Here is a 22,777-nt window from a genome sequence, read left to right on the forward strand (position 1 = left end):
GGGGTAATTTGTAAGCCAACACAATTGTCCCTCACGACCCAAAGGAAAAACCAGGCACTGGAAACGACTGCGGCTTGAATGGCGCCATACCTGTCGACTCATGCCGTTGGCGATGTATCAGCAGCTTGCTTAGAAATTGGGTGGTTCAGAGACAGCTGTGCGTGTTGGAATATAAAGGCAATACACCGGACACAGTACTTGGAGCGCCAGATCAGTTTTCTCAGTTTCCAAGCCTCGCATTGCAACCAACCCTTCAAGCAAAATGGCAACCAAGGAGCAAAATGTGGCATGGGTCATCCCCAGTGCGTCGAAGCTCACACAATCAGCGTTCCCCACGCCGACGCCCGGTCCGAGCCAGGCGCTTGTCCGCATCACGGCCGTTTCACTCAACTTTCGCGACCACCTGGTCTTTCATCATAGCGCAGCGTACCCTCTGCAGACAGCACCAAACCTCATTCCTTGCAGTGATGGGGCCGGGACCGTCGTCGCCGCCGGCGCCTCATCCAAGTGGCGCAACCACATCGGGGCATCGGTCATTGTGAATGCCAACACCTGGATGGACGGCGACGTCGGCGATGGCTATGTTTTTGACGCCGTCATGGGTGGCGGAGAGGCAAACGGCACATTGGCCCGATACCTGGCGTTGGACGATGAAAGGATCCTCGAGGGGCCGAAGGGGCTGAGTGATGCTGAGGCGGCGGGCATGGTGACGGCGGGGCTCACTGCCTTCAACGCTCTCTTCGAGGCGCCAGGCGGCGTTGGCAAGCCAGCCAAAGGAGTCACGGTGTTGACGCAGGGAACGGGTGGAGTGAGTTGCTTCGCCATCCAAGTAAGTCGGCATCTTTCCTCGCCTCAAGACGCGTGCAAAGCTAAGTGGTGTCCAGCTTGCGTCGGCTGCAGGTGCCACGGTAATAGCAACGTCGTCGACAGACGAGAAGCTGGAAGTTGCCAAGAAGCTGGGTGCAACACACGTCGTCAACTATCGGAAGACGCCAAAGTGGGCAGACGAAGTCCTGCGCATCACGGGCGGGCGCGGAGTGGACCATGTTGTGGAGGTTGGCGGTGCTGGGACGATTGAGGAGGCGCTGCGCAGTGCGCGGACGGGCGGGCTGGTGTCGGTCATGGGAATCCTGACGGAATCCAAACAGGCGGATCTTATTCCCGCCATTCTCTTCGGCGCAAAGACAAGTAAGTTCACCGGAAGCCAAGACACGAGGTATGCTGACAACGGGGACAGTCAGGGGAGTGCTTGGGGCCGGAAGCAAGGCGATGAACGAGCGGTTTGTGAGATTCGTAGAGGAGCATCAGATCCGGCCGGTGGTGGCAGTGGAATACGAGTTCGAACAGGCGGCGGAGGCGTTTGCGCGGTTGGAAAAGCAAAGCGAGATTGGGAAGATAGTCATCAGGGTGTAAGTCAGACGAGGGTCAGGCGAGGGGCGAGCAAGCGAGTCATCAATACAATGGAATGGAAAGAGCACTGAGAAGCTAGCCATGGGCTGACCTCGGCTGCACGAACGAGCATGCAAACAAACCAACGCTCCTTCCTGCAGTGCGACGCCCCCTCACTGCCTTCCTTCGCGCCCGGCAATAATGCTGGGGCCCCACGACGCGCTGATCGGCGCACATGGGGACATGTTTCCATCTACCGAGTACTCACTTATCCAGCAGCCCCACCCGGCTGCCGCCTCCCGCACCTGGGGCACTCATTGGAGCCCCGGCCCGTGACCCCTCACCCTCGTCCGACGCTTTCCCTTTATAATCCGTCCGGCGTTAAGACCTCGGTGCGCCGCCTTAATTCCATCCAGCACCTGTCCCGCTGTTTGTTTCAAGACCCGCCTGTGCCCTGCTGCTTGCTGCATGCTGCATGCTCTGCCCAGAAGGTCCAACCCAAGACTCAGCCCTGTAATCCCTCCCGCTCACCACTCCGCTTCTCGCTGCCATGGGCGCTGTGCTTCCCGAGCAGAGCGACGTGGTGGAATTGGCTGCCGAAGAAAACCACGACGCAGACATCCCCACCAATCTGGGCATCTGCACCGACCCTGAGAAGCGTTCTCCTTCGGCCAGCAGGGCAGCCGCCGTTGCCTCAGGCTTCAAAAAAGATGCAGACCTGGAAAACCAGAGCGAAGCTTCCGCCGCCACTTCCATCAATGATCCCGACGACGAACGGCAACCCGCTCCAGATCCAAACGTTGTCGACTGGGACGGCCCAGACGACCCAGAAAACCCCATGAACTGGCCCAAGGCCAAGAAGTGGGGCGCCGTCGCCATTGTGTCTCTCATAACCTTCCTCATTCCGCTGGCATCATCCATGTTCGCCCCAGGGGTCCCCGATCTCATGGCTGAGTTTAACTCGACCAGCGAGCTTTTGTCTGGCTTCGTCGTGTCCGTCTACGTCCTTGGCTTCGCCGTGGGGCCTCTGATCATTGCACCTTTGTCCGAGATGTACGGGAGGCTCCCGCTGTACCACACATGCAACGTTCTGTTCATCGTCTTCAACGTAGCATGCGCACGCTCAACCAGCCTCGGCATGCTCATTGCTTTTCGTTTCCTGGCCGGCTGCGTTGGCGCGAGCCCTCTTACTCTCGGCGGAGGCACAATCGCCGATTTGATCCCGCGCGAGCAAAGGGGCACTGCAATGGCAATCTGGGTCGCTGGCCCGTGTATTGGCCCTGTGGTAGGCCCTCTGTCGGGTGGCTTTCTTTCACAAGCTGCCGGCTGGCGTTGGACTTTCTATGTGGTCAGCATCGCTGCCGGAGTCGTCACCGTCTGTGGTTTGGTTCTCATGTCAGAGACATATGCCATTGCCATCCTCAACCGCAAGGTGCGCCGCCTCAAAAAGGAGACTGGGAATTTGGCACTTCGTAGCAGGCTCGACACCGGCCTCTCGCCCCGCGACCTCTTCTTCTTCAGCATTGTACGACCGGCCAAGATGCTTTTCAGGTCTCCCATCGTCTTTCTCCTCTCCCTTTACGTCGCCGTTGCCTACGCCTACCTCTACATCCTTTTCACCACCTTCACCCTTGTCTATAAGGAGCAATACAACTTCAATACCGGCACTGCTGGCCTGACCTACCTTGGAGTTGGGCTTGGCAGTGTTACCGGCCAATGGGTGTATACTGTTTGGGGTAACCGAAGCGTGCGCAGTGCGCTTGCAAAGGGCACCTTCACTCCCGAAAAGCGCCTGCCACTCATGTTTCCAGGCGCAGCGGCGATGCCGATAGGGCTTTTCTGGTACGGATGGGCCGTTGAGAAGCATACCCATTGGATAGTACCCATCATTGGAACCACTTTCATTGGTTTTGGCTTGATGCTGATCTTCGTAAGTGATCCCACTCGCCCTCAGGTTCACGGCCAAGTTCACATTCACCCAAGCCTTGGAAAACCATGCTGACAAATTTCATATAGATGGCACCAAACACGTACCTAGTAGACGTTTATACCATGCATGCTGCGTCTGCAATGGCTGCAAATACTGTCTTGCGATCACTTTTTGGCGCCTTTGTTCCCCTTGCCGGACAGCCCATGTACAAGGCCCTCGGGTTGGGCTGGGGCAACTCGCTGCTCGGTTTCGTTGCCATTGCATTGATACCCATTCCGGTTCTGTTCGTTAAGTATGGCGAGGCGCTGAGGAGCAAATTTCCAGTGAAGTTATGAGAGCCATGGTCCCTTCTTCTATCAGCAGATCTAATGATTGCATTTTCACTGCCGATCGGGAAACGATATTGGATTTTCGGGGCAAATACAACCCCACGGCGACTTCAAACAATAACAACCACTTGGTGGACACATGGACGGCGTTCTTGGTTGGCCTCTAGGCCCAAAAACGAGCGTAACGTAGCTGGACAAAAGTGAGAATCCGCGCCAATAGACTAGATTCTGCGTGTTTAGAAGGGTCTGTTTTCTTGTGTTGCCGGCTCTTTAGGTCAAATTCTCACCAAGTCAGGCCCGAGTGGTTTCGTGGTTGGATTAGAGTGCTTACTCTCCCTCGCCCGCGCCACTAAACTGTACTGCACTGCGCCGCTCACGTTTCAGCACCCCAACTCCAGCAGATCAAGTTCACTGAGATTGGTTCCCAAATGTCCTTTGCAGATGGTGACCCATACTCTTTTCGCATAGCACTTGTCTGCTGAAAGATCCGAGCTTGACGCTCTCAAACTCTTTAATCATGTTGGTCGCGTACCCAAGTGCAGGGACACTCTTGGCAAAGGGCAATGTAATTGAGTATTTAGCTAGGCTGCAGTTTTACACTTCAGGCGTACGTGTTACGAGGGAAGCAAACACGATCCGCCGCATTGTGGCGGCTCACTGACATTATTGCCTTGGTCGGATCATAGCTTTGCTGTTACCCTGGCTTCCAATGCCGGCGCATCACGGCTCGCCCATTGCCTGAGGGTTTTACGCATGATCTTGCCACTCTGCAACTTCGGCACCTCATCGACGAATGATACGCCGCCGACCAGTTGCTTGTACCTGGCCACCTTGCCTTTCATCCAGTCCTGAATCTGCTTCTCCGTCGATGTTTCCTTCTTGTCACCCTTCAGTGACACGTATGCTCGTGGCCACTCTTCGCCGCGTCTTCCGACGCAGTCAGCATGCGTTCAGCGGGTCACAAAGGCGAGTTCAGCTTACAATACAACGCCTACAACAGCAGCATCAGCGATGTCTTCGTGCTCGAGTAAGACAGCCTCAAGCTCGGCTGGAGCCACTTGCAGCCCATTCACTTTGATGAGCTCCTGTTTGAAGTTAGCGTCACTACTCATGAAGGGTACTCCAATGTGAGGACACAGCAGAGGACCAAAAAAATTTGATCTGCCCGCATCTGCCTTACACAGATACTGCATCATCATATGGCAGTTGAATACAAGATCCGGACGTAAATGTGAGTTTTGAATGCACACAATTACGTCCGGATCACGTATTCAACTGCCTATGTAGGATGTGTGTATCGTCTTCGGTGAGCTCAGAGGGCCAATTTCTTAGTCATCCGCTGTGAGGGGGCTTGTGGATACCTTTTTCCTGTCAACAATCCAAAACCAGCCGTCTTTCTCCACAGCAACGTCACCAGTCCTTAGCCAGCCATCGGAACTCAAGGTTTCCTTGCTGGCTTGGTCATTTCTCCAGTATCCCAAGCAAACCTGCGGCCCGCGAATGTACATCTCTCCAGGCTGACCAGAGGAGACCTCATTCCCATCGTCATCCCGGAGAACGCATTCAGTGTTGGGGCACAGCTGGCCAACACAACCGGTGCTGTTTTCGAACCGGGTCAGCAGTATTCAGCATGCATGCGCCGGTTGGATTGCTCACTTGTCTTCAACCTCATCGGCTCCGCCGGGCATAACAATGGCCGCACATGTCAATTCCGTCATGCCATAGCCCTGCTTCAGGGTCACTTTGAAGCGCCTGACAATGTCATCCGCCAATTCCTTGGAGAGTGGCGCAGCGCCACACGTAATCTCCTCGAGGCTGCTGAGATCGTATCTCGATGTCTCCGGACGTTTGCTCATCATCACCAGGATAGGCGGCGCGACCTGCAAGGAATTGATCCTGTACGTCTCAAGGACCCGGAGAAAATCCTCGTAGACAAACTGCTTCATGATGTACACGGTTGCCTGGAGTTTGAGGGCCAAGATGTTGACGTAAAGCTGTCCATAGGCGTGGTATAGGGGGAGAAACCCCGCCCATCTTTCCGGCGCCCGTTCCTTGAATGCATAGCGCATGTACATTGCTTGCTCTGCATTCGAGATGAGGCTGCAGTGAGATATGCATACTCCTTTGGGCAGGCCTGTGGTGCCGGAAGAGTAATTTACCGTGGCCACGGTGCCCTTGGACTCATCTCCAGCCATGCGTTTCCACTGGTAGCTGCCCGCCTGCTCGGAAGACCCAATCATTTCCCTCCAATCACGCACTCCACCCACGGGTCTATGCTCCTGGTCGGAAAACAAAAAGATCCTGTCGGTGGCAAGACCAGCCTTTTGGCTGGCGGAGACCGCGGTTTTGACAAGGGAGGGATGCACCAGGAGGACCTGGGCTCCAGTGTCCCTCAACTGGTGCAGTAACTCTGAGTGGCACATCAACATCTCTACGGTCCACGCTCAACAACGGTTAGCGTACCGAGCTCAGAATAAGCGGGATTTGCCCCGCTGAAGATTCTCCCAGATCCAACGGTAGCCATGTAAGCAGCTGGGACAAAGATGTGGTTAGGGGTGTAGATCAAAACCACCTGGCCGCGGGCACAGCCGACTTTGTCCAGGCCGATGGCCAGCTTCTTTATCCACTGGAGCATCTGGCTGGGCGACAAGGAGCGCTCGGGATTGGCGGCATCAACCCACACGGGCTTGTCAGATACATGTCGACCGGGCGGAAAGAGATAAGTCAACAGATCCGTTTGCTCGATGCGGAGAGGCTCAAATGGTGAAGCAACGGGCATGGCGAACGGCAGAGGTCGACAAAAGCAAGCTGATGCAGGAGAGTTGGATGCGGAGGTGAGGGCGGGAGATGGGTGGGAAGCAATATCCGAGGAATTGCCCACAGGCGGGGATGCGGGGGAGCAGTGAGCGGCCCGACGCAGCGCCCCGATCGCCGCAGAAGCCGACATGGATGGATGGAAAGCAGCCAAAGCAGAGCATTTTCGGGCCGGTGGCGGCTCTCCCGTCCTTGGTGTCCAGCGGCCGAGGAAGGCAGCGGCGCGTCGGCCGAGAAAGGCAGCCGCTGTCGCTGTCGATGCCTGAGGCATGCATCTCTTCGGGCAGTGGCACCGAGGGCTCCTGCGGCGCTCCGCGGATCTGCACCAGGGCTCTGCCACCTTCTTGCTGCGGCTAGTCACCTGCCCGCTCGGCAAAAGCTTGACGCCCACCTTCCATCTTGCTACTAGCAGCTGCCGTGCGTCACCAACATGGCCCCATTCTCGCCTCGCAAGCTACAAAACCCCATCGTGTGCGCTCCGTCTGTTCTGCCCTCCGCGGCCAGCTGCTCCCTCACCCATCATTATGTTCCTGAATCTTCTGGTCGGCTTGCTCTGCCTGTCAAGCCAGGCACGCGCCCTGCGCACATCGTTGCCCATCCGCGAGTTGCGTAAACAGGTCTGTTGCTCAGCGGCCCCCCGCCCCACCTCCCCTTTGCTTACCGCCAGCCAGATTCGCGCTCTGCATGAGCCTGCCCAGTTCGACCGCCGCGACGTCGACCCGTCCGCTCTGTATCCTGCCTACAACATTTCCGTGCCGATTGACCACTTTCACAACGATTCTTTGTACGCACCGCACACCAATGGCACCTTCCCGCTCCGTTACTGGTTCGACGCCACGTACTACCAACCCGGAGGCCCGGTCATTGTCCTCGCAAGTGGCGAAACTAGCGGCGAGGATCGTTTTCCCTATCTGCAAAAGGGCATTGTTGCACAGTTAGCCAACGCCACTGGCGGGCTCGGCGTCATCTTGGAGCACCGTTACTACGGCGAGAGCTGGCCCGTGTCGGACCTGACCACCGAGAGCCTGCGCTTCTTGACCACTGCCCAGGCTTTGAAAGACACGCAATACTTTGCAGAGCACGTCGTGTTCGAAGGCCTGGAAGGCTATGACCTGGGTCCGTCCAGCACCCCCTGGATCGCTTACGGTGGCTCTTATGCCGGCGCTTTCGTGGCCTTCCTTCGCAAGCTCTATCCCGAAACCTTCTGGGGTGCCATATCTTCGTCGGGCGTCACAGAGGCCATCTATGACTACTGGCAGTATTACGAAGCCCAGAGGCTGTACGGGCCTCCGGACTGCATTAGCACCCTGCAGAAGCTGACGCACGTTGTGGACAATATTCTGACTGACCAAAACAATACCAAGCACAAGAATCAGCTCAAGAGCGCCTTTGGTCTAGGTAACCTGACTTACGATGATGATTTTGCCAATGTCTTGAGCTACGGCATCGCTGGCTGGCAGAGCCTCAATTGGGATCCCGCCGTGTCGGATCCGTCGGTGTTTGAGTACTGCAGCAACCTGACTTCGGACTCGCCACTGTACCCCGATACGGCTACGCTGCAGCCGGACGTCGAGGAGCTGCTCCGCGTCGGCGGGTATGCCGATGAAGTTTTGAGCCTCAGCAATAGAATGCTCAACTACATCGGCTATGTAAATCTGACCCAGGTTTCCCAGTGTAGCGAAACACAAGACGGGTGCTTCTCGAACCATAACGCCACTTTCTATGCCCAGGATGACATTTCGCAAACGTGGCGAGCATGGCCGTACCAGTATTGCACGCAGTAAGTGGCTGACGACCCGGGCGGCTTCCAGGGGTAAAGTGCTGACGGTGGCAATGACAGGTGGGGTTATCTCCAAACAGGTTAGTCGGCTGCTCTTCCGCGCGCCAGTGGTTGGCTTTGCTCACAACATGCTTTCCGCCTACAGGGAGCGGAGTGCCAAGCTCACAGCTACCTCTGATCTCGCGTTTGATTGACGTCGACTACAACGCGATCATCTGCCGAGACGCGTTCAACATCACGACGGCGGCAGACGTCGAGGCAATCAACAAGTACGGCGGATACGGCATCAGCTACCCGCGGCTCGCCATCATTGATGGAGAGGCGGACCCGTGGCGGGCGGCAACGCCGCATGCGTTTGCTGCACCTAACCGGACGTCGACGGACAGCGAGCCGTTCATCCTTATCACGGGCAAAGCGGTGCACCATTGGGATGAGAACGGGCTTTTCCCGAACGAGACAACGACGGAGTTGCCGCCGGCGCCGGTGGCAGATGCGCAGGCGAGGGAGGCGCAATTTGTAAAGACGTGGGTTTCGGAGTTTGTTCAGCGCCGCGGCGGTGTTGAAGGCATGTCTAAGCGGAATCCGTGACAGATGATGGGCCAGTGGAAGCTGACGGGGTCCGATCTAGGCCAGGAGACGAGGCAGGCGAGGCTGCAGTAACCAAGGACGATAGAGTAGGCCATCCATGTATTTTGCCACGTGGAATAGCACTCCAAAAGCTTCGCCGATCCCTTCCAGAAGCATTGCACGCGAGACGGTACTGCTTATTTGGATTAAGGTTCAAGCGGCGGGCACGCGTGAGGTTGGTGGTGGGTTTGCGGTGGCGATGGACGGTGGACGGTGGGGCGATCAAAGGGCGGTGCGTCGCGTGGGCGTGAGCCGAGGACATAGGCGTGTGTAGAGCATGCAGCATGAATCATGAAAGTGGGCTGATCTGGGATCGACGAGCTGTTGGCAGCGCGTGGCATGGGAAGCTTGTTGTCGTGCTGCTGGGGTGTGCGGGCGTGGATGCAGCGCGATGGCAGGCGGCGGCGAGCGAGCCGAATGGCGGCTGCGGGCCCCGGGCGGCGCGGAACCTAAAGGCGGAAGCGCAGGACAAGCAGCAGGGCGGAGGCCGTCCGCCAACCCTAGTCAGGCTCGGCCGTCCTGGCACGCTGAGGCGGCGCGGCCCTGCATCTGCGCTCGCCACCTGCCCGTCAACGCTCCCACGTTGTCTGCCTGCGGAGATCCGGGCTTCACTGCGCCGATCGCCGGACCTGGGCAGGGCCAATCTGCGCGCGCGCTGCCGTCTGCCTCCCGCCTCGAAGGCTTGCCCAACCGCCAGGGCGTCGCCTTTTGCAATGACATCCCCCCATGGGGCCCCGCCGCGTGCGAACCAGGACGGTCAGCAGATGGTGGCGACGCTCCCCGAGCCGCATTGTTGTATAGCTATGCCCCAGCCCGCCCAGCTGTCAGCCCTCCAGCCCACTCCAGGAGCGCCTTCCCAGGATATGCAAACCTCACGCTCACACGCCAGCCCCGACGCGGCCGCCTTTGCGGCACCCGTCGATTCCCACCACCAGCAACACGCCGCCTCGAGCAAGCGGCCCCGCCATCGCGCTTCCATAGCCTGTGCCTCCTGTCGCGACCGCCGCATCCGCGTCCGTGCCTCCCCTGCTCCCTCATGCGTCCTGCGTGCTGACCGTTCCCTCCAGTGCGTGGTGCGCCCTGGTGAGACCGAGTGTTTCAACTGCAAGCGCACCGGCGCCGAATGCATCATCCGGAACGACGACGAGCGCCGCAAGTAAGTCTTTCTCTCCCGGTGACGAACATGCTCTGACCTTAACAGGCCGATATCTCGCGCCTATGTGGCCTCGTTGACGGAACGAATCGCCGTGCTGGAGGACCTGCTCAGGAGTAAAGGAGAAGAGCCGCCACCCGTCATCCACCCTCCACGCATCAGGCCTGGACTTCCTGGATCCGAGGAGCCGCAGCCTGGACGCGCAAACGACGCTCGCCAGGAGCCCGCCCAACCGCCCCATTTCGACAATGCCTCCTTCAGCGAGTCAGACGACGCCGCAGACCAGTCCGTTCCTTTTCTGTATGCCGCGCGAACCGCTTCCTCTCCGCGCCTGCTGGACCCGGCGGACGAGAGTCAGAGTCTGGTCAGCCAGTTGCTCGCCCCCAAGGGCCATCTAGGCATCGACCAAACCAGTGGAAGCGTGCGCTTCTTTGGCTCGCTCATGAATTGCCACCTTCCGTCAGACAAGGCGACAGCTTCCAAATCCTCGGACATTGTGGAGCACGCACGGCGAGCCACCAAGACGATCCGACTGCTCTCGCAGGAGACACATGAGTACCTCATGGATCTGTTTTGGGAACATTTCAATGCCGTTCTGCACGTCATCCACAAAGACGCTTTCCTAGAGGACTATGAGCATGGCTCACCGCACTTCTATTCTCCTTTCCTCCACATCTGTATTCTTGCTGTCGGCTTCCGCTATGCCGACAAAACTCGATCCGACATCCAAAGAATTGCGCTAGAGCCGAGAGAGAGTACTTTCCACCGCGAGGCAAAGTTCATGCTCGATGTTGAGCTAGAGAGACCAGGCGGGATACCCCAGGTCCAAGCACTCCTCCTCCTTGCGAACTGCGAGTGTAGCGTGGGACGCGACCACACCGGCTGGCTCTACTCTGGCATGGGCGTCAGGCTAGCTTTTGACATTGGTCTCCACCTGGAAACGCGCTCGTCAGGGCTGTCAGAGCGCGAGGTCGACGTGCGGCACATGACCTTATGGGCCTGGTATGATTCTCTGCAGCCTTTGCCTCCGTCTCATGCTGATGTTGTGTAGTGTGATCTTCGACAAGTACTGGTCTTTGTTCCTGGGCAGACCGACGGCGATAAAGAGCTCCGACCTGGAGGTCTATACCCTGGCCAAGCGGTTTGAGCGGCTCGGCGCCTGTTTGCCCAACGGGCCAGAGCTATCCCTCGAGACCCAGATCTACGAGGCGCTGATCGATCTGATGGAGATTGCAGGCAAGGCGGCGGAAAATAGGGAGGCGACTGCGGTGGCAGGTGGAAGCTTCGACCGTACTGACTATAGATCCTTAGTTGCTCTGGACCGGGAATTGAATGGCTGGTATTCTCGGTTGCCGGAAGCGTTGAAGTGGGAGTCGGCAAATATCCAAACCGCCCCCAGATCGTTCTTCGTCTTGCACCAGCAGTACCACTCGGTTCACATCCAAATCCGGCGACCATTTGCGCGCTACGAAGACTCGGTGTCTCCGGAAGCCAAAGACCTGTCCGGAGATGCCGTTGTTGCGTCGGCTCGCAAAGCTTGCACCGGCCACGCAATAGCCGTTGTCAAGAATTTCTGGCATTACAGACAGCGTTTTACTGCCAAGCAGATTTTCTGCGCCGCAATGCAAACTGCGGTAAGCGCGTGGCGGATGCAACAGCCGGAAGGCCAGGGCTAACATGCAGCAGGGGGTTGCTTGCACAACGCTGATCGCAGACCTTGCTTTTGTCAAGGACGTCAAAGAGCGGAACCAAATCTTGAAGTACCTGAAGTGCATGGCCGTGTCGCTCCAAGAGATGTCTGCGATCTTTGCGCCAGCGGAACGCATGTGTCTCGTCCTCCAGCACGTCTTAGCCGAGATATCACAGTCAAGCCCGCAGCGGGAGGCTTCGGTCGTGCCGGCATCGCGCCAGAGCACTGAGGAGGACACGGTCCAGAGTGCCCCCAAACGAAGGCAACGACCCGATCACCGGCCAACGCCGCCGATGCGAAGATCGGAAGGATCAGGCTCGATGTCTCAAGTGCGATTGAGCGTGGGTAGTATCGCGTCGCTACCAGACAGTCATCCTGACTCAGCTATCAATGAAGCTAACGGACTCTTCCCTCCGCAAGGCGATCTCAGCGCGTGGCCCTTTCCGAGCCAGGACACCCAGTTGGATGTGGGTGGCTCGTCCTTGCCAGGGTCCGCGCCTGCCATGTACGGCAACTTGGCGCCGAACGCATGGGTTACGGCGACGTCGCAGATGCCGGACACGTCTCGAATGAGCTTCTCGCATTTCCCCGGGTTTGCCGAGAGCAGCACGCACACTGGGCAGATGGACTTCCTCTCGCCGGGCGACGAGGGGTGGGGGCATTGGCGACTGGAACAGCCGCAGAGCCAACTGCGGCACGACGAGCTCGATGCTGTGCCTCCAGACAAACAGTACAGATGATGCTAGTCGGGGAGTAAAGCACGGGCAGGGCGGGTGGATGTTCGCAATTCCGATCGCCCCAAAGGCTCCATGACCAAGTTATCAAAATAGACTTCCTTAGCCCTCCTTGGCGACCGGCGGGATCACTGGCAGAAGATGGCAGCAGGCATCACACAGCTCCATATCCCCTGGCTGACATCGGCCAAACGGGCCCAAGGAGAAAGCCAGCAGAGAAGTATAATGGCTACTGGATTGGGTCGCAGCACGGCACCGGGAATGGACGCAGGAGCGACGGGACGGGGCGATGGATGATTTGGGCAAAGAAGCACGAGCTGTGTTGGTGGGGGCGGGCTTTGGTAGAGAAGGAGGCAATGGGGTCCACGATGCTTAGCAATGCTCAGTTCCCAGGCGGAAAGCCTGTCGCATTAGTTTTGATGAGCGGCCGACCGTCTGGTCATGGCCGCGGTGCCGGGCTCCAACAAGACGGCGACGGGGGGAGCAGGTCAACAGCAGGCGCGCACGCGTCAAACGAGGGTTGTCTGGCGGGTAGGCTAGCGGAGGGATCTGTTTGGGCGGTACGAGCCGGGTGGCAGGAGGGGGCACTGCTGGGTCCGGCACTGGCGCTGAGAACGACGGCAGGGGCTAGTGGGGCGCGATGGCGGTATGAGGCGCGCGTCAGTGGCCTCAACGGCGGGCCAGACGATAAGAAGGGCCGGAGCCACGCCCGCGCCCGCCGCCCGATCGCTCTGCCGTTGTCTTGAAGAGGAGCTGTTGCGGGGTTTCACGCCCGGTCCGGCCCCTACTAACGCTGGTGTTTGCGCTGCTAGCACGAGTACTGACCGAGTCCAGCAGCCCGCCCTCGGCCTGCCCTCGCCTCGGGAGCCCACCGGTCGTGCCGCGGCACCGCACGCAGTACAGCACCATGGCAGCCCGGAAAGCTTGTCTGCGTGGCAGCTGTACCCTCGTGTGCGCGCAATATTGTCCCCGGCACTGGCCCCGTCCTGGGCGGCCGAGGACAGCTTTGACAGCCGCCCTGCCGACCGGCGCGTCTTCTATTCCCACGGTAAGTCCCAACCCTCTCCCGGGCCTTCCTATTCGCTGTGCCATGGCGGGCCTGGCCAGCAGCTGCTTCTATCAGGGCACAGTGCTGTCAGTGCCTGCCCTCCGCGCAGCTATCACCCTCGTCTCCGTCTGGACTTCGTCCGCTACCACGCCAAGTCTCTGCTCCGCGGCCGGCCAAGCAATTGGACAGCTTCCGACTGACGGCACCCTCTTGTTTATCTGCTACGGAGCCAGGTGCGATGGTTGGCCGCCCACCGAGATCAGAGGGGCTGGCGATCTTCTATCGCCACTGAGAAAGAATTACAAATTGGAGGGAGCCTGGAGTGTGCTCCGGAGACCGCTTCCGCTCTCGGTGCTGAGGTGTTCCACGCCACGGAGTCATCTGCCTACGATCTGTGCCTTGTTCGCCTGTCTCGCTGCTTCCTGCGTCTACGCTGGCCTCGAGAGCAAGCAATCGTCTACATCCCCCCAGTCGCTCGACCAGATGCGCGCCAGACCGAGAGTGGCCTACAGCGCGGCGTCCTTGCCGGCCGCGAGACCCCAAATGCCCACAGGCATCTGGATTTTGCCGCACAGTGTCACCGATCCAACTTGTACTACGCGAGGCTATCCGCGGAGATATGCTGCATCATGCAACGGTAGAGCGGTATGTTCGACCCGCGTTGGGGGCGCCGTTGCCACAGCAGGATTCTTCCTACGCTACAAGTCTCCAAAGGGGCCGGGCTTCGGCGTCGCGCAAGGCAAGCCCGTCTCGTTGTTTTGGTTCCGACCTCGTGCTTGTGCAGCACACGGCAGGCCCTAAGGCTGCCCTGCTGTGGGGCCAACTCGGTCAGTTGCGATCTGTAGGCCGTGCTCCCGTTAGATTCAGTAGGCAGACGATCGCGCGCGCCGAAAGCTGCACGGTCATAGCTTTACTGCCCAGCATCATTTCTGGACACGGCGCCCCGAAGTGGCTTTGCCCGGTATCCAGGCCGATACTCGGGCTCCACAGTGGCTCCTTCCGGCGAGTTGGCTTTGCCTCGACTTCGGTAATATGATCGTTCCAATCGCCAGTCCCCCCATGCGTCTGGATCGATCGAGGTAGAGGAAACAGACGAACAAGAACACCCGTGTTCCTAGGAGCCAAACAAGCGGCGTTCGCAACACCGGGTCTGCTACTTTCGTGGACCCGTTCAAGCACGGCCTCTTTTATGATCTCTATCGTGATCCAAAGAATCAGACCGGCGGCGTAGAGTTGTCGCAGCATCTGTCCTAGGTCTACCGGCCATTGGCTTCCTGGTAGTACGCTTACACTATAGCAAACGATAGAACATGACGCAGAATGTGGAAGACTCCGCTGCCTGGACGAGCACGAAAATCTAAAGTGTGTGCTCTGTGAGGAATCTGATACCCCTTAGGCGCGGTCAAGAGTTCTAAGTGGCGGTATCCGAGCCCTCGGGTATGGTGAGTTGCAAGCGCCGAGAGCCTGTTTCAGTTCAATGCCGGCTATATAGCTTGATTGCTCATCGCTCCTAGCCATCCACCGTGGATTGTGCTTGGATCGGGTCCCTGACCTGAGAGCGTCTGCCGATCGTCTGGAACTGTCCAGAAAAAAGTCCATGATATCAAGCATGAATACGTTCCTGCAGGCCCGCACAGCTTTCTATTGCCCCCCCACTCAAGCTCCCACTTAAAGAGCAACGTCTTGCAGTTGCTGGAAAGCAAGTCCTGGCTTGTGAACTGCCGGATTTTGCGCAAACCAACTCATTAATCGAAATCTACCTTGTTCTGCTATTCATCACGCCGCAGTGACCATCCTTTGGTGAAGGCAGTGATACTATAAAGACACTCAAAGCAAAAGACAAAGCAACAGCTATCGAAAGGGTGATAAGATGGGGCAGTGATGCGACGGTGGGCAATGACTCTCATTGGTTGTCTAGCTAAAGGTCATGCTTTGCGCCGGTACATTCACAGAACCGAAGGCAAAGGGCACGGGGATATGAAGCTTCTTTGCTTTTCAATACCGTTGCTGGCCGGGATTGACATATGGGGCAGGGGCGGTGGCAAAATGCCTTTTCACGGTGTGTTGCACCGTCTCGAGGCCCGGGTCCCACGCCCAAGCGGTGGTCTCCACTCAACGGTTCGGGTATCGCCTTTCATGCAGTTGCCAGAATGCGTCATTCCAGACCCCACCGACGGAGCCAGTTATCTCCACATCGCTCGATTTCCAAGATGTGGCCGTGCGTTGCGAGCAGCAGCGCCAGGCACCTCTTAAGCACATACCCAACGCTACGTTCCTTGAGCGGGGAGACCCACAAACATACAACCGGTTTCGGGAATGTTAAGCGGCGACCGACCTCGACCGATGGAGCGACTGCAAATCTAGAGCCGTGCAAGCCATGTGCACAGGCGTCTCGCCGGAGCTCAGACCCTCCGTACTGGATATGGCATTGAAGCAGCGATGGCCAACAGAAGGCGTGAGCACCGCTCGCTGTCCCACAATCGAGGTCTGTGTCCAGAAGCATACCATCATATCGATCGACATCTCCGACAGCATCTCAGGCAATCATTGCCGCCTTAAGCAGGTGCGGGCTTTGTTGGTTGAGCGCAGAGAACTGAGGCTGCCCTTTCGGATAGCCGATGAAGCGTCACGGCGCCGGCAGCAAGGCGAGTGAACGCCGTCGAGGTCATCTCAGATTTTGCCCTTGCGCATATCCATGATGTTTCCCCTACGCTTCTTTGAGTGCTTTGGACAGAGCATCGGTCGCTAAAACGATGGCTCTCAGGATGCCACCCACCTTCCGCCGCCGCTTTATCATAACGATCACTGTCGCCGCCGGCATGCCTCAGACAGACTGCACCAACCCGGTTGTACTCACTTATTGTTCCATCGAAGCAACTCCCATGCCAGCATCGAATGGCGAAACTAAACCAAGCGCTCGAGTAGCGCGGTATCACGAAGAGCCGCCAACAGCTCCGCCGGCGAGAATACCCCCGAAGGCTATACGAACGGCATTGCGTTCGGTATCACGGGAAGCGGCGCAGAACCACAAGTAGAAGGATAATGCAAACAGACATGGCGAAAAACGCCGCGGTCCAACGCAGTGGACGGGGGCCGTCGACACACCTGTTGGAGCGAGATGGACCGCAGGTCTCCAGTGCAGTCAGAGTACAGTTGGGAAGCATTGAATGCTCTGTTGCAAGAGTGTTCATGCGACCCTGCGGTCTGTATGAGGGATGGTACTTCTTGGTGTGAGAGGGCCAGCAGCAATCACAGCACTCTGTGCAATCAGGACGGAGGGTCAGGCAGAATGGTCACATGGCTCCTGACGAGCTGCCATGTAGCATCCACTTACACGAGACAGTCCAGCTAACGTGTACAGTGTTTGATGCCTGCTGTTCATTGCCACGCGATAGAGCGGAGCCCATCCCGCATAGAGACAGGATCACAATGTAACGAGAAAGGCGCTGACGGCTGTGTGGGTGGCTTCCCTAGCGCTTATCCAGACCTCAGTGCCAGCCGCAACGAGGTTGAAATGCTCAACGACTTGGCTGGATACGTGGCCGCCGCTTTTTTAAAACGAGACAATTGACGTGGGTATCGCTGATGCACCGCGCCTCATACATAGGGAGCACGCCTGTCAACGGTCAGAGCATCGAAGCGGCGGTCGATGCCCTTAGTTTCAGGGTCTGTCGATCAGCCTGGAACATGGCGCAGGGCTGGAAGGGCATATCTCTACCTACGGCTTACTCGCGGCGAGCTCTATCTCAGCAGCTATAATTGCGACGCAGTAAGCACCATCTACGAATAATGCCGGCCCGTGGAAGGTGCTGACGCCCGCAAGTAGATTCTAGCGCATGAGCTCAACTGGCGACAGACCAGCCACGAGCACCACCGCTGAGCTGGTGGGTCAATTGTTGGGGCTGTCAAGGCTAGCACAAGCCGGCTCCGTTTTCCGCAGAGCCTTCTATTTTTGCAACAGACAAGAGTGCCGTTCTATACTCCCGAAATGATCTCACGGACCGGCAGTCCGACGGCATGACCCGCAACGGTCCGACCCAAGACGGCGAGCTCGAGGATTGTGTCGGTGATGGTGAAACAGGAGGCGGAGGCGGAGGCGGAGGCGGAGAGCGGGGTAGGCTGCAGGGTTGGCGTGGTTGTTGGTGGTGAGTGGAAGCAGGGCCTCACCCAGCTGGAGAATTGGGCCGAGAAACAGGCCGCGTGTAAGTAGGTAACTGGATGGCGTATGTAAGCTCTCAGCAGCCGCTGACACTCAGCCTCGCGGCCCGCGGCGTGAGGGCGTCGCAGTGCCGTCGGCCGATCAGCATCGCTATTTTTGGGGTGCGTGTGCCGCGAAACGCCCGTCGCGCGGGAAGCGGGAGGCGGGAAGCAGGAAGCAGGAACTGGAGGACTCGTCGGCCGAGCGGCACTGGGCACGTCTGGGCAGCTGTTGGAGGAGCGTTTGTACGACGGGTGGTGCTCGAGGAGTGCGGAGCCGAACGGAGCCGACCAGAGCTCCTCCTCAGCCATCCACAGCTTCCGTCAGCACCCCATGGGGAGCCGTGAGTGGCTCAGCACAGCTGGTGCTGACGCTCGACCTCACTCGCGGACTTCGCGCCTGCGCGCCGGACTCGTCAGCTTGGCTCTGCGACCTCAACCCAGCCCATCCGTATAAATGGCGACGGCTGCGATGGCATTGCAGCAGCAGCCCCTCCGACAGACTCCGACAGACAACACCCCACCAAACCTCCAACATGACTAACACCAGCGTTTCCACCCCTCTGCCCGCCGGCGTCAGCGAGGAGCAGGTCATCACCTCTCTCCACAACCACGACCTCATGATCAAGACGCTCTGCCCCGCCCTCGTCTCCTACGAGCTCGACTCGGGCGACGCGTCGACCCAGGCGACCTACAACGTCACCGACAAGAAGCCCATTGGCCAGGTAGGTGGTGACATGGCCATGTGACGGCGGCGGCTGCTGACCGTGGTGCAGACCACCTACAAGCTCACCCTCACCAACGTGGCCGGCGGCGTCGACTCGCTCGTGGACGCGAAGCCGCCGGTCGGCTCGCTCAAGATCGCGGGCAAGTGGCGGGTTGCCGACGGCGAGCTGAAGGAGGACGTCGAGATTGACGGCAACATGGTCACCAAGAAGATGGCCAAGGGCAACGTCGAGAAGACGCACCCCGAGCAGCAGAACAAGCTGCTCGAGGCGGCCGCCAACGCTTGAGATGCACACTGGACTTCTGCGGGTGCGGCGGGGCTGGGGCGCTTGTTGCTTTGATGGTGCGGTAGAAATGCAAACCTTTTGGCTGATACACTCGATACCCGCCGGTGACTGCAGTGGTTCGGCGCTGCTGTGCCTGAGACAGGCCGCCGTGGCGGGTGACCTGACGTGGAGGCCAGCGCTCGCCCTACGTCATCGGACCCTGATTGGCCGCCAGGACAGGGCGGCATGGAGGGCGGCCGCGGCCAGCCTGCCACTCCCGCGACCCGTCGCCCTAACCCGTCGCCCATGTCCTGGCGCAAGAGCTTGTATTTCTCCGCCTTTCCCGCCTCCCCTTTTTGCGTGCACCTATTTCGTGGCTCGTCCGGTCGATGTGTTGAGATCCGCCTGCACCTCGACGCCGATCATCAGCGAACAGCCCTGCGCCCCCGCCGCCTGCTGCAGCCTGTCATCATCTGCACGCCGTCTCGGGCAGCCATGGATGCCTTCATATTATAGCTCCGCCCGCTAACTTCTCCACCGCTCGCCTGCTGCTCCGCCTTCGAAGCATCGCCAGCTTTTCTCAATCCCCTTCTGCTGCCATCGGCTGCTCCACGCCCGCGCCATGGATCCTGCACTTGTCGTACGCCTGGCCCCATCCCGCCCTCTTGTCTGATGCTTGGGCTGACTTTCAAAAGGACATCGGCGCTGGCGCCATTGCGCAATTCGCAAACAGCAAGTATTACGACAAGGTCTACGACAGGATTCCCAACCCGAAGAAGCGATTGTCCAAGCTCAGGCAAAGGCGCAAATCAGCCGGCCAGGTAGATCACCCAAGGCAACAAGACGAGCCACCGCCTGCCCAGCATAACTACGGCTATGATGGAAACTACGACGAGGACGACGACTACGGCTACGGCTATGCCGACTCGCGCGGCCCAAGAGGGAGATCTAGGCGGGAGCAGAACCGCTATGACCGCTACGACCGCTACAGCATGGATGGTCGCCCCCAGGACTATTACCGAGACGCTCCGCGCAGCTACAGGGACGATCGTCAGAATCGAGACTTGGTTCCATACCGACCACCGCCGCCCCGCACCAAGTACAGTCGCCGCGCCCTCTCGGCCAGCGGTCTCCACGGCGGTCGCGCACCCTTCACGCATACCGATGACTACTCGGAGGACGAGGACGAGATAAGCCGCTCTCGCAGGAATTTTACACGTGCCTACGTCGATACCGAGGCGTTCAACGACCCGGACGCCGACGGCCCCAGCACCCCGTCTGAGGCTTACAGCGGACGACGCAGCAGCAGTATCCGCAGCCATGCAAGCCGCAGGAGCCATGCCCAGGACACGTACGATGTCGTCCGCTTCAGGGATCAGCGGGATACATATGAGTATCCACCGGGCCAAGACCTACCCGCCACCGGCGCCATGAAATCGGCAGACGAATACGTTGCGCCACCGTATCCATATTCCCGAAGATCACGGGCGGTTTCTATCCATGAAAACGCTGTTCCTCTGCCTGTTCGAATGGCACGTGCAGAAGAATATCGCGGTAGCTACTCTGCTCGGGACGCCTACTCAAACGCCCCTTCCTACAGCCGCGAGCCACGCCGCCATGACAGCGTTCGCAGCTCGACATCAAGACGCCCGCGCCGCAGCAAATCACCTCATGGCACTGGCGTCGCCTCAGCTGCCATGGGTGCATTGGCTGGAGGATTCCTGGGGACCGAGCTGACCAAAGGTGACACCTTGGCAACCGTTGCAGCTGCTGTGGTTGGTGCAGTGGGTGCACACGAGGCAGAGAGGAAGTACGAGAGGAGACAAGAGAGAAACGAGCGGTCAACCCATGGAGACGATGATGACTACTACTACGAGCGCAGGCGAAGAAGAAGCCGTTGACCGGACCCTGCCTTCTGACACTGATGCATCTCAAGAAATTTGATACGATCTACGACAATGCCTTTGTTTTCATCATATTTCCATCATGGTTCCATCATTTCACTCACTTCTTCGATACTTGGACGAACGATCTTCTCAAGGAGTTAAAACATTTGGTGAAATACGTTTTCCTGAAGCATTCCCCTTTGATATTTCACAGTTTGTCTTCCAGTTGAGCACCCTCTTGGTTGTCTTGGGTGGCCGATATTTTCAAGAAGGGTTGCGTTCAGGGTGTCTTTCAAAGAAGCTTGCATATTTCTATGTGGATTGACATACGCATCTCGTTCTCCTTCCACTTTGACGACAACTGGATGAAAGCCTTTTCTTTTTCTCTGTTTACTATGAATGGCGCTGCGGGCGGTAGGCTGGTACTTTTAGGCATTGGGAGGAAGCATCATCTATCGCCAGAAGCTGCGAGACTGTAAATCACGACGCATATGACGTAAAAATATGAATGCAAATACACCTGTGGGCCAGCAGCTGTTCAGATTTCCATGTCATGAACGCAGTAAGCTGCAAATCTTGGTAAGAAACCTGGTTCTCTCCGGCACTATGGATGGGTACCCTACTAATGCAATGGGCTGCAGATCGTGTAGGAGCATTTGCCAGCACATAGCCTCGTTTCCGCAGCCCCGGATTTCTTTCTCGAAAATGCAGATCGACACATCGTGTCCCGGGCTAACCCCACCTGGTAATATGATCCTGGGCTTGTGAGCCGCCCACTCGACTGCAGCAAGCATCGTCGCCTATCAGACTGCTGACGATGGCGTCCGTGCCTGACGGTGACCTAGCCAGGATCCGCACGACGATGTTGAAAGGTGCATTGAACCGCCATTCAGAGGGCAGCGTGCAGCGTGCCACCCCGCGTTTCTCTCTCCTCTCCATATTGCTCCACAGCTGCATTAAGCACGTTCTCCGCACATGCTGCACCAACCGAGGCAAGGCAAGGCAAGGCAAGACGTCAGACAGGCACTGTGGCGAGCCACTACATAAGCGTGCTTTGCTGAAGAGATGCCCTTGCCGGGCTTCAGTCTACATTAGCGTCAGAAGCAGCACCGTTCCCGCTGCCGTAGATGAGGTCCACCCTCCCCTCACGCCACCAGACGAGCACGCCGTCCCGACGGCGCTTGACGTAGCTGACGCGGTGCAACGGGATCCAGTCCTCGGCGGTGCTCTCCGCAACCCAATGGTCCAGCGACAGTTCCAGCACGCCGTCGAAACGGTCACGGTAGCCGACGACGTAGGCGGCGGTCCCGCCCAAGCTGTCGTCCCAGCGCAGACGGTCGAGGACGTCCGACACAGGGCGCAGCTTGGCTCGCGGTCCTGACGAACCAGCGGCGAAGGAGGCGGACTGCTGCGCCGTTGGCTGGAGCGATGAATGCGGGACGATGGCGGGAGCAGCACTTGGCTCAGGTGCGATGCGCAGGGCCGTGCCGATGGCCGATAGTGCGGATGCGGGCAGCGCCGGTGTTTGGGCGTGCTGATGCCCGACACTACCGTTGTCGTTTGCAGAGGCAGGCGGCGAATGGCTGGCAAGGCTTTCGGCTGCTCCCAGGTCGGCTCGCGTGACATAGCGCACATTGAGCCAGAGGCCGGAGGTCTTTGAAAACACAGGATGGATGCGCAGTTGCTTCAGGAAAGCCTGGAGCCCGCACGTCAGGCGAGTGGAGAGCGTAGCATCGTCATCGTCCGGCTGACCGTCATGCCCACCGGGCAGCTGCTGCGATTGGGAGTCGGGGGTTTGCTGTCGAGCAACGCCGATGAGATAACGCAGTGTTTGAGGATTCAGCGCCGATGGATCTGCAGGGGCGAGGGCCGAAGGATGCTGGAGAAGGCGCAGCTGGGGGAGGGCGGCGTGGATTTCTGCACGTGATGACGATGGTTAGCGATGGCGCACACGATGACTGGGCGCCGACGAGGTAGCGAGCAGAGTCTGGCGCAGAGTCGAGCCAGGCTCCTTGCGGTGCAGGCAGGAGCGTGCTGGCGGTGCGAGACGGTAGGTGGATGGGGCCAGCGCAGCAGAAGCACGGCGTCATGCAGGTGGAAAACGCCCGACAGCTACGCAGCCCTTCACACGGACGCCGAGCCTCACCGTAGGTTCGCGTGCTTCATGTCCTGCTGCCGCCCGGCTCACGTGGCTGCTGGCTTTGTAGC

The 22,777-nt window shown here is 58.6% G+C and overlaps 7 protein-coding genes across 7 annotated transcripts; 5 read left to right on the plus strand and 2 right to left on the minus strand.

Moving 5' to 3' along the window:
• Positions 1-262: 262 nt before the first annotated feature.
• Positions 263-1,413, plus strand: SLS55_008673 (uncharacterized protein; the record flags this gene model as incomplete). The annotated part of the gene is made up of 4 exons (XM_066780080.1): positions 263-829; positions 885-971; positions 1,149-1,188; positions 1,238-1,413. 4 exons carry the CDS (start codon positions 263-265, stop codon positions 1,411-1,413), a joined length of 870 nt encoding a protein of 289 aa, XP_066629309.1.
• A 526-nt stretch (positions 1,414-1,939) lies between these two features.
• On the plus strand, positions 1,940-3,654 carry SLS55_008674 (uncharacterized protein; the record flags this gene model as incomplete). Its single annotated transcript, XM_066780081.1, is given in 3 exon segments — positions 1,940-1,948; positions 1,964-3,319; positions 3,406-3,654. 3 exon segments carry the CDS (start codon positions 1,940-1,942, stop codon positions 3,652-3,654), a joined length of 1,614 nt encoding a protein of 537 aa, XP_066629310.1.
• A 674-nt stretch (positions 3,655-4,328) lies between these two features.
• Positions 4,329-4,760, minus strand: SLS55_008675 (uncharacterized protein; the record flags this gene model as incomplete). The annotated part of the gene is made up of 2 exons (XM_066780082.1): positions 4,329-4,575; positions 4,630-4,760. 2 exons carry the CDS (start codon positions 4,758-4,760, stop codon positions 4,329-4,331), a joined length of 378 nt encoding a protein of 125 aa, XP_066629311.1.
• A 540-nt stretch (positions 4,761-5,300) lies between these two features.
• Positions 5,301-6,427, minus strand: SLS55_008676 (uncharacterized protein; the record flags this gene model as incomplete). The annotated part of the gene is made up of 2 exons (XM_066780083.1): positions 5,301-6,058; positions 6,112-6,427. The coding sequence occupies 2 exons, from the start codon at positions 6,425-6,427 to the stop codon at positions 5,301-5,303; spliced, it is 1,074 nt and encodes a 357-aa protein (XP_066629312.1).
• A 559-nt stretch (positions 6,428-6,986) lies between these two features.
• On the plus strand, positions 6,987-12,452 carry SLS55_008677 (uncharacterized protein; the record flags this gene model as incomplete). Its single annotated transcript, XM_066780084.1, has 8 exons — positions 6,987-7,079; positions 7,134-8,242; positions 8,303-8,322; positions 8,388-8,778; positions 10,071-11,024; positions 11,074-11,656; positions 11,709-11,958; positions 12,109-12,452. 8 exons carry the CDS (start codon positions 6,987-6,989, stop codon positions 12,450-12,452), a joined length of 3,744 nt encoding a protein of 1,247 aa, XP_066629313.1.
• Positions 12,453-18,227: 5,775 nt separating this feature from the next.
• Positions 18,228-18,704, plus strand: SLS55_008678 (uncharacterized protein; the record flags this gene model as incomplete). The annotated part of the gene is made up of 2 exons (XM_066780085.1): positions 18,228-18,416; positions 18,468-18,704. The coding sequence occupies 2 exons, from the start codon at positions 18,228-18,230 to the stop codon at positions 18,702-18,704; spliced, it is 426 nt and encodes a 141-aa protein (XP_066629314.1).
• A 601-nt stretch (positions 18,705-19,305) lies between these two features.
• Positions 19,306-20,584, plus strand: SLS55_008679 (uncharacterized protein; the record flags this gene model as incomplete). The annotated part of the gene is made up of 2 exons (XM_066780086.1): positions 19,306-19,323; positions 19,379-20,584. 2 exons carry the CDS (start codon positions 19,306-19,308, stop codon positions 20,582-20,584), a joined length of 1,224 nt encoding a protein of 407 aa, XP_066629315.1.
• Positions 20,585-22,777: the final 2,193 nt, after the last annotated feature.

Source organism: Diplodia seriata (genome assembly GCF_021436955.1).
Source record: "Diplodia seriata strain FDS-637 chromosome Unknown scaffold_9, whole genome shotgun sequence".
Taxonomy (NCBI): Eukaryota; Fungi; Ascomycota; class Dothideomycetes; order Botryosphaeriales; family Botryosphaeriaceae; genus Diplodia; species Diplodia seriata.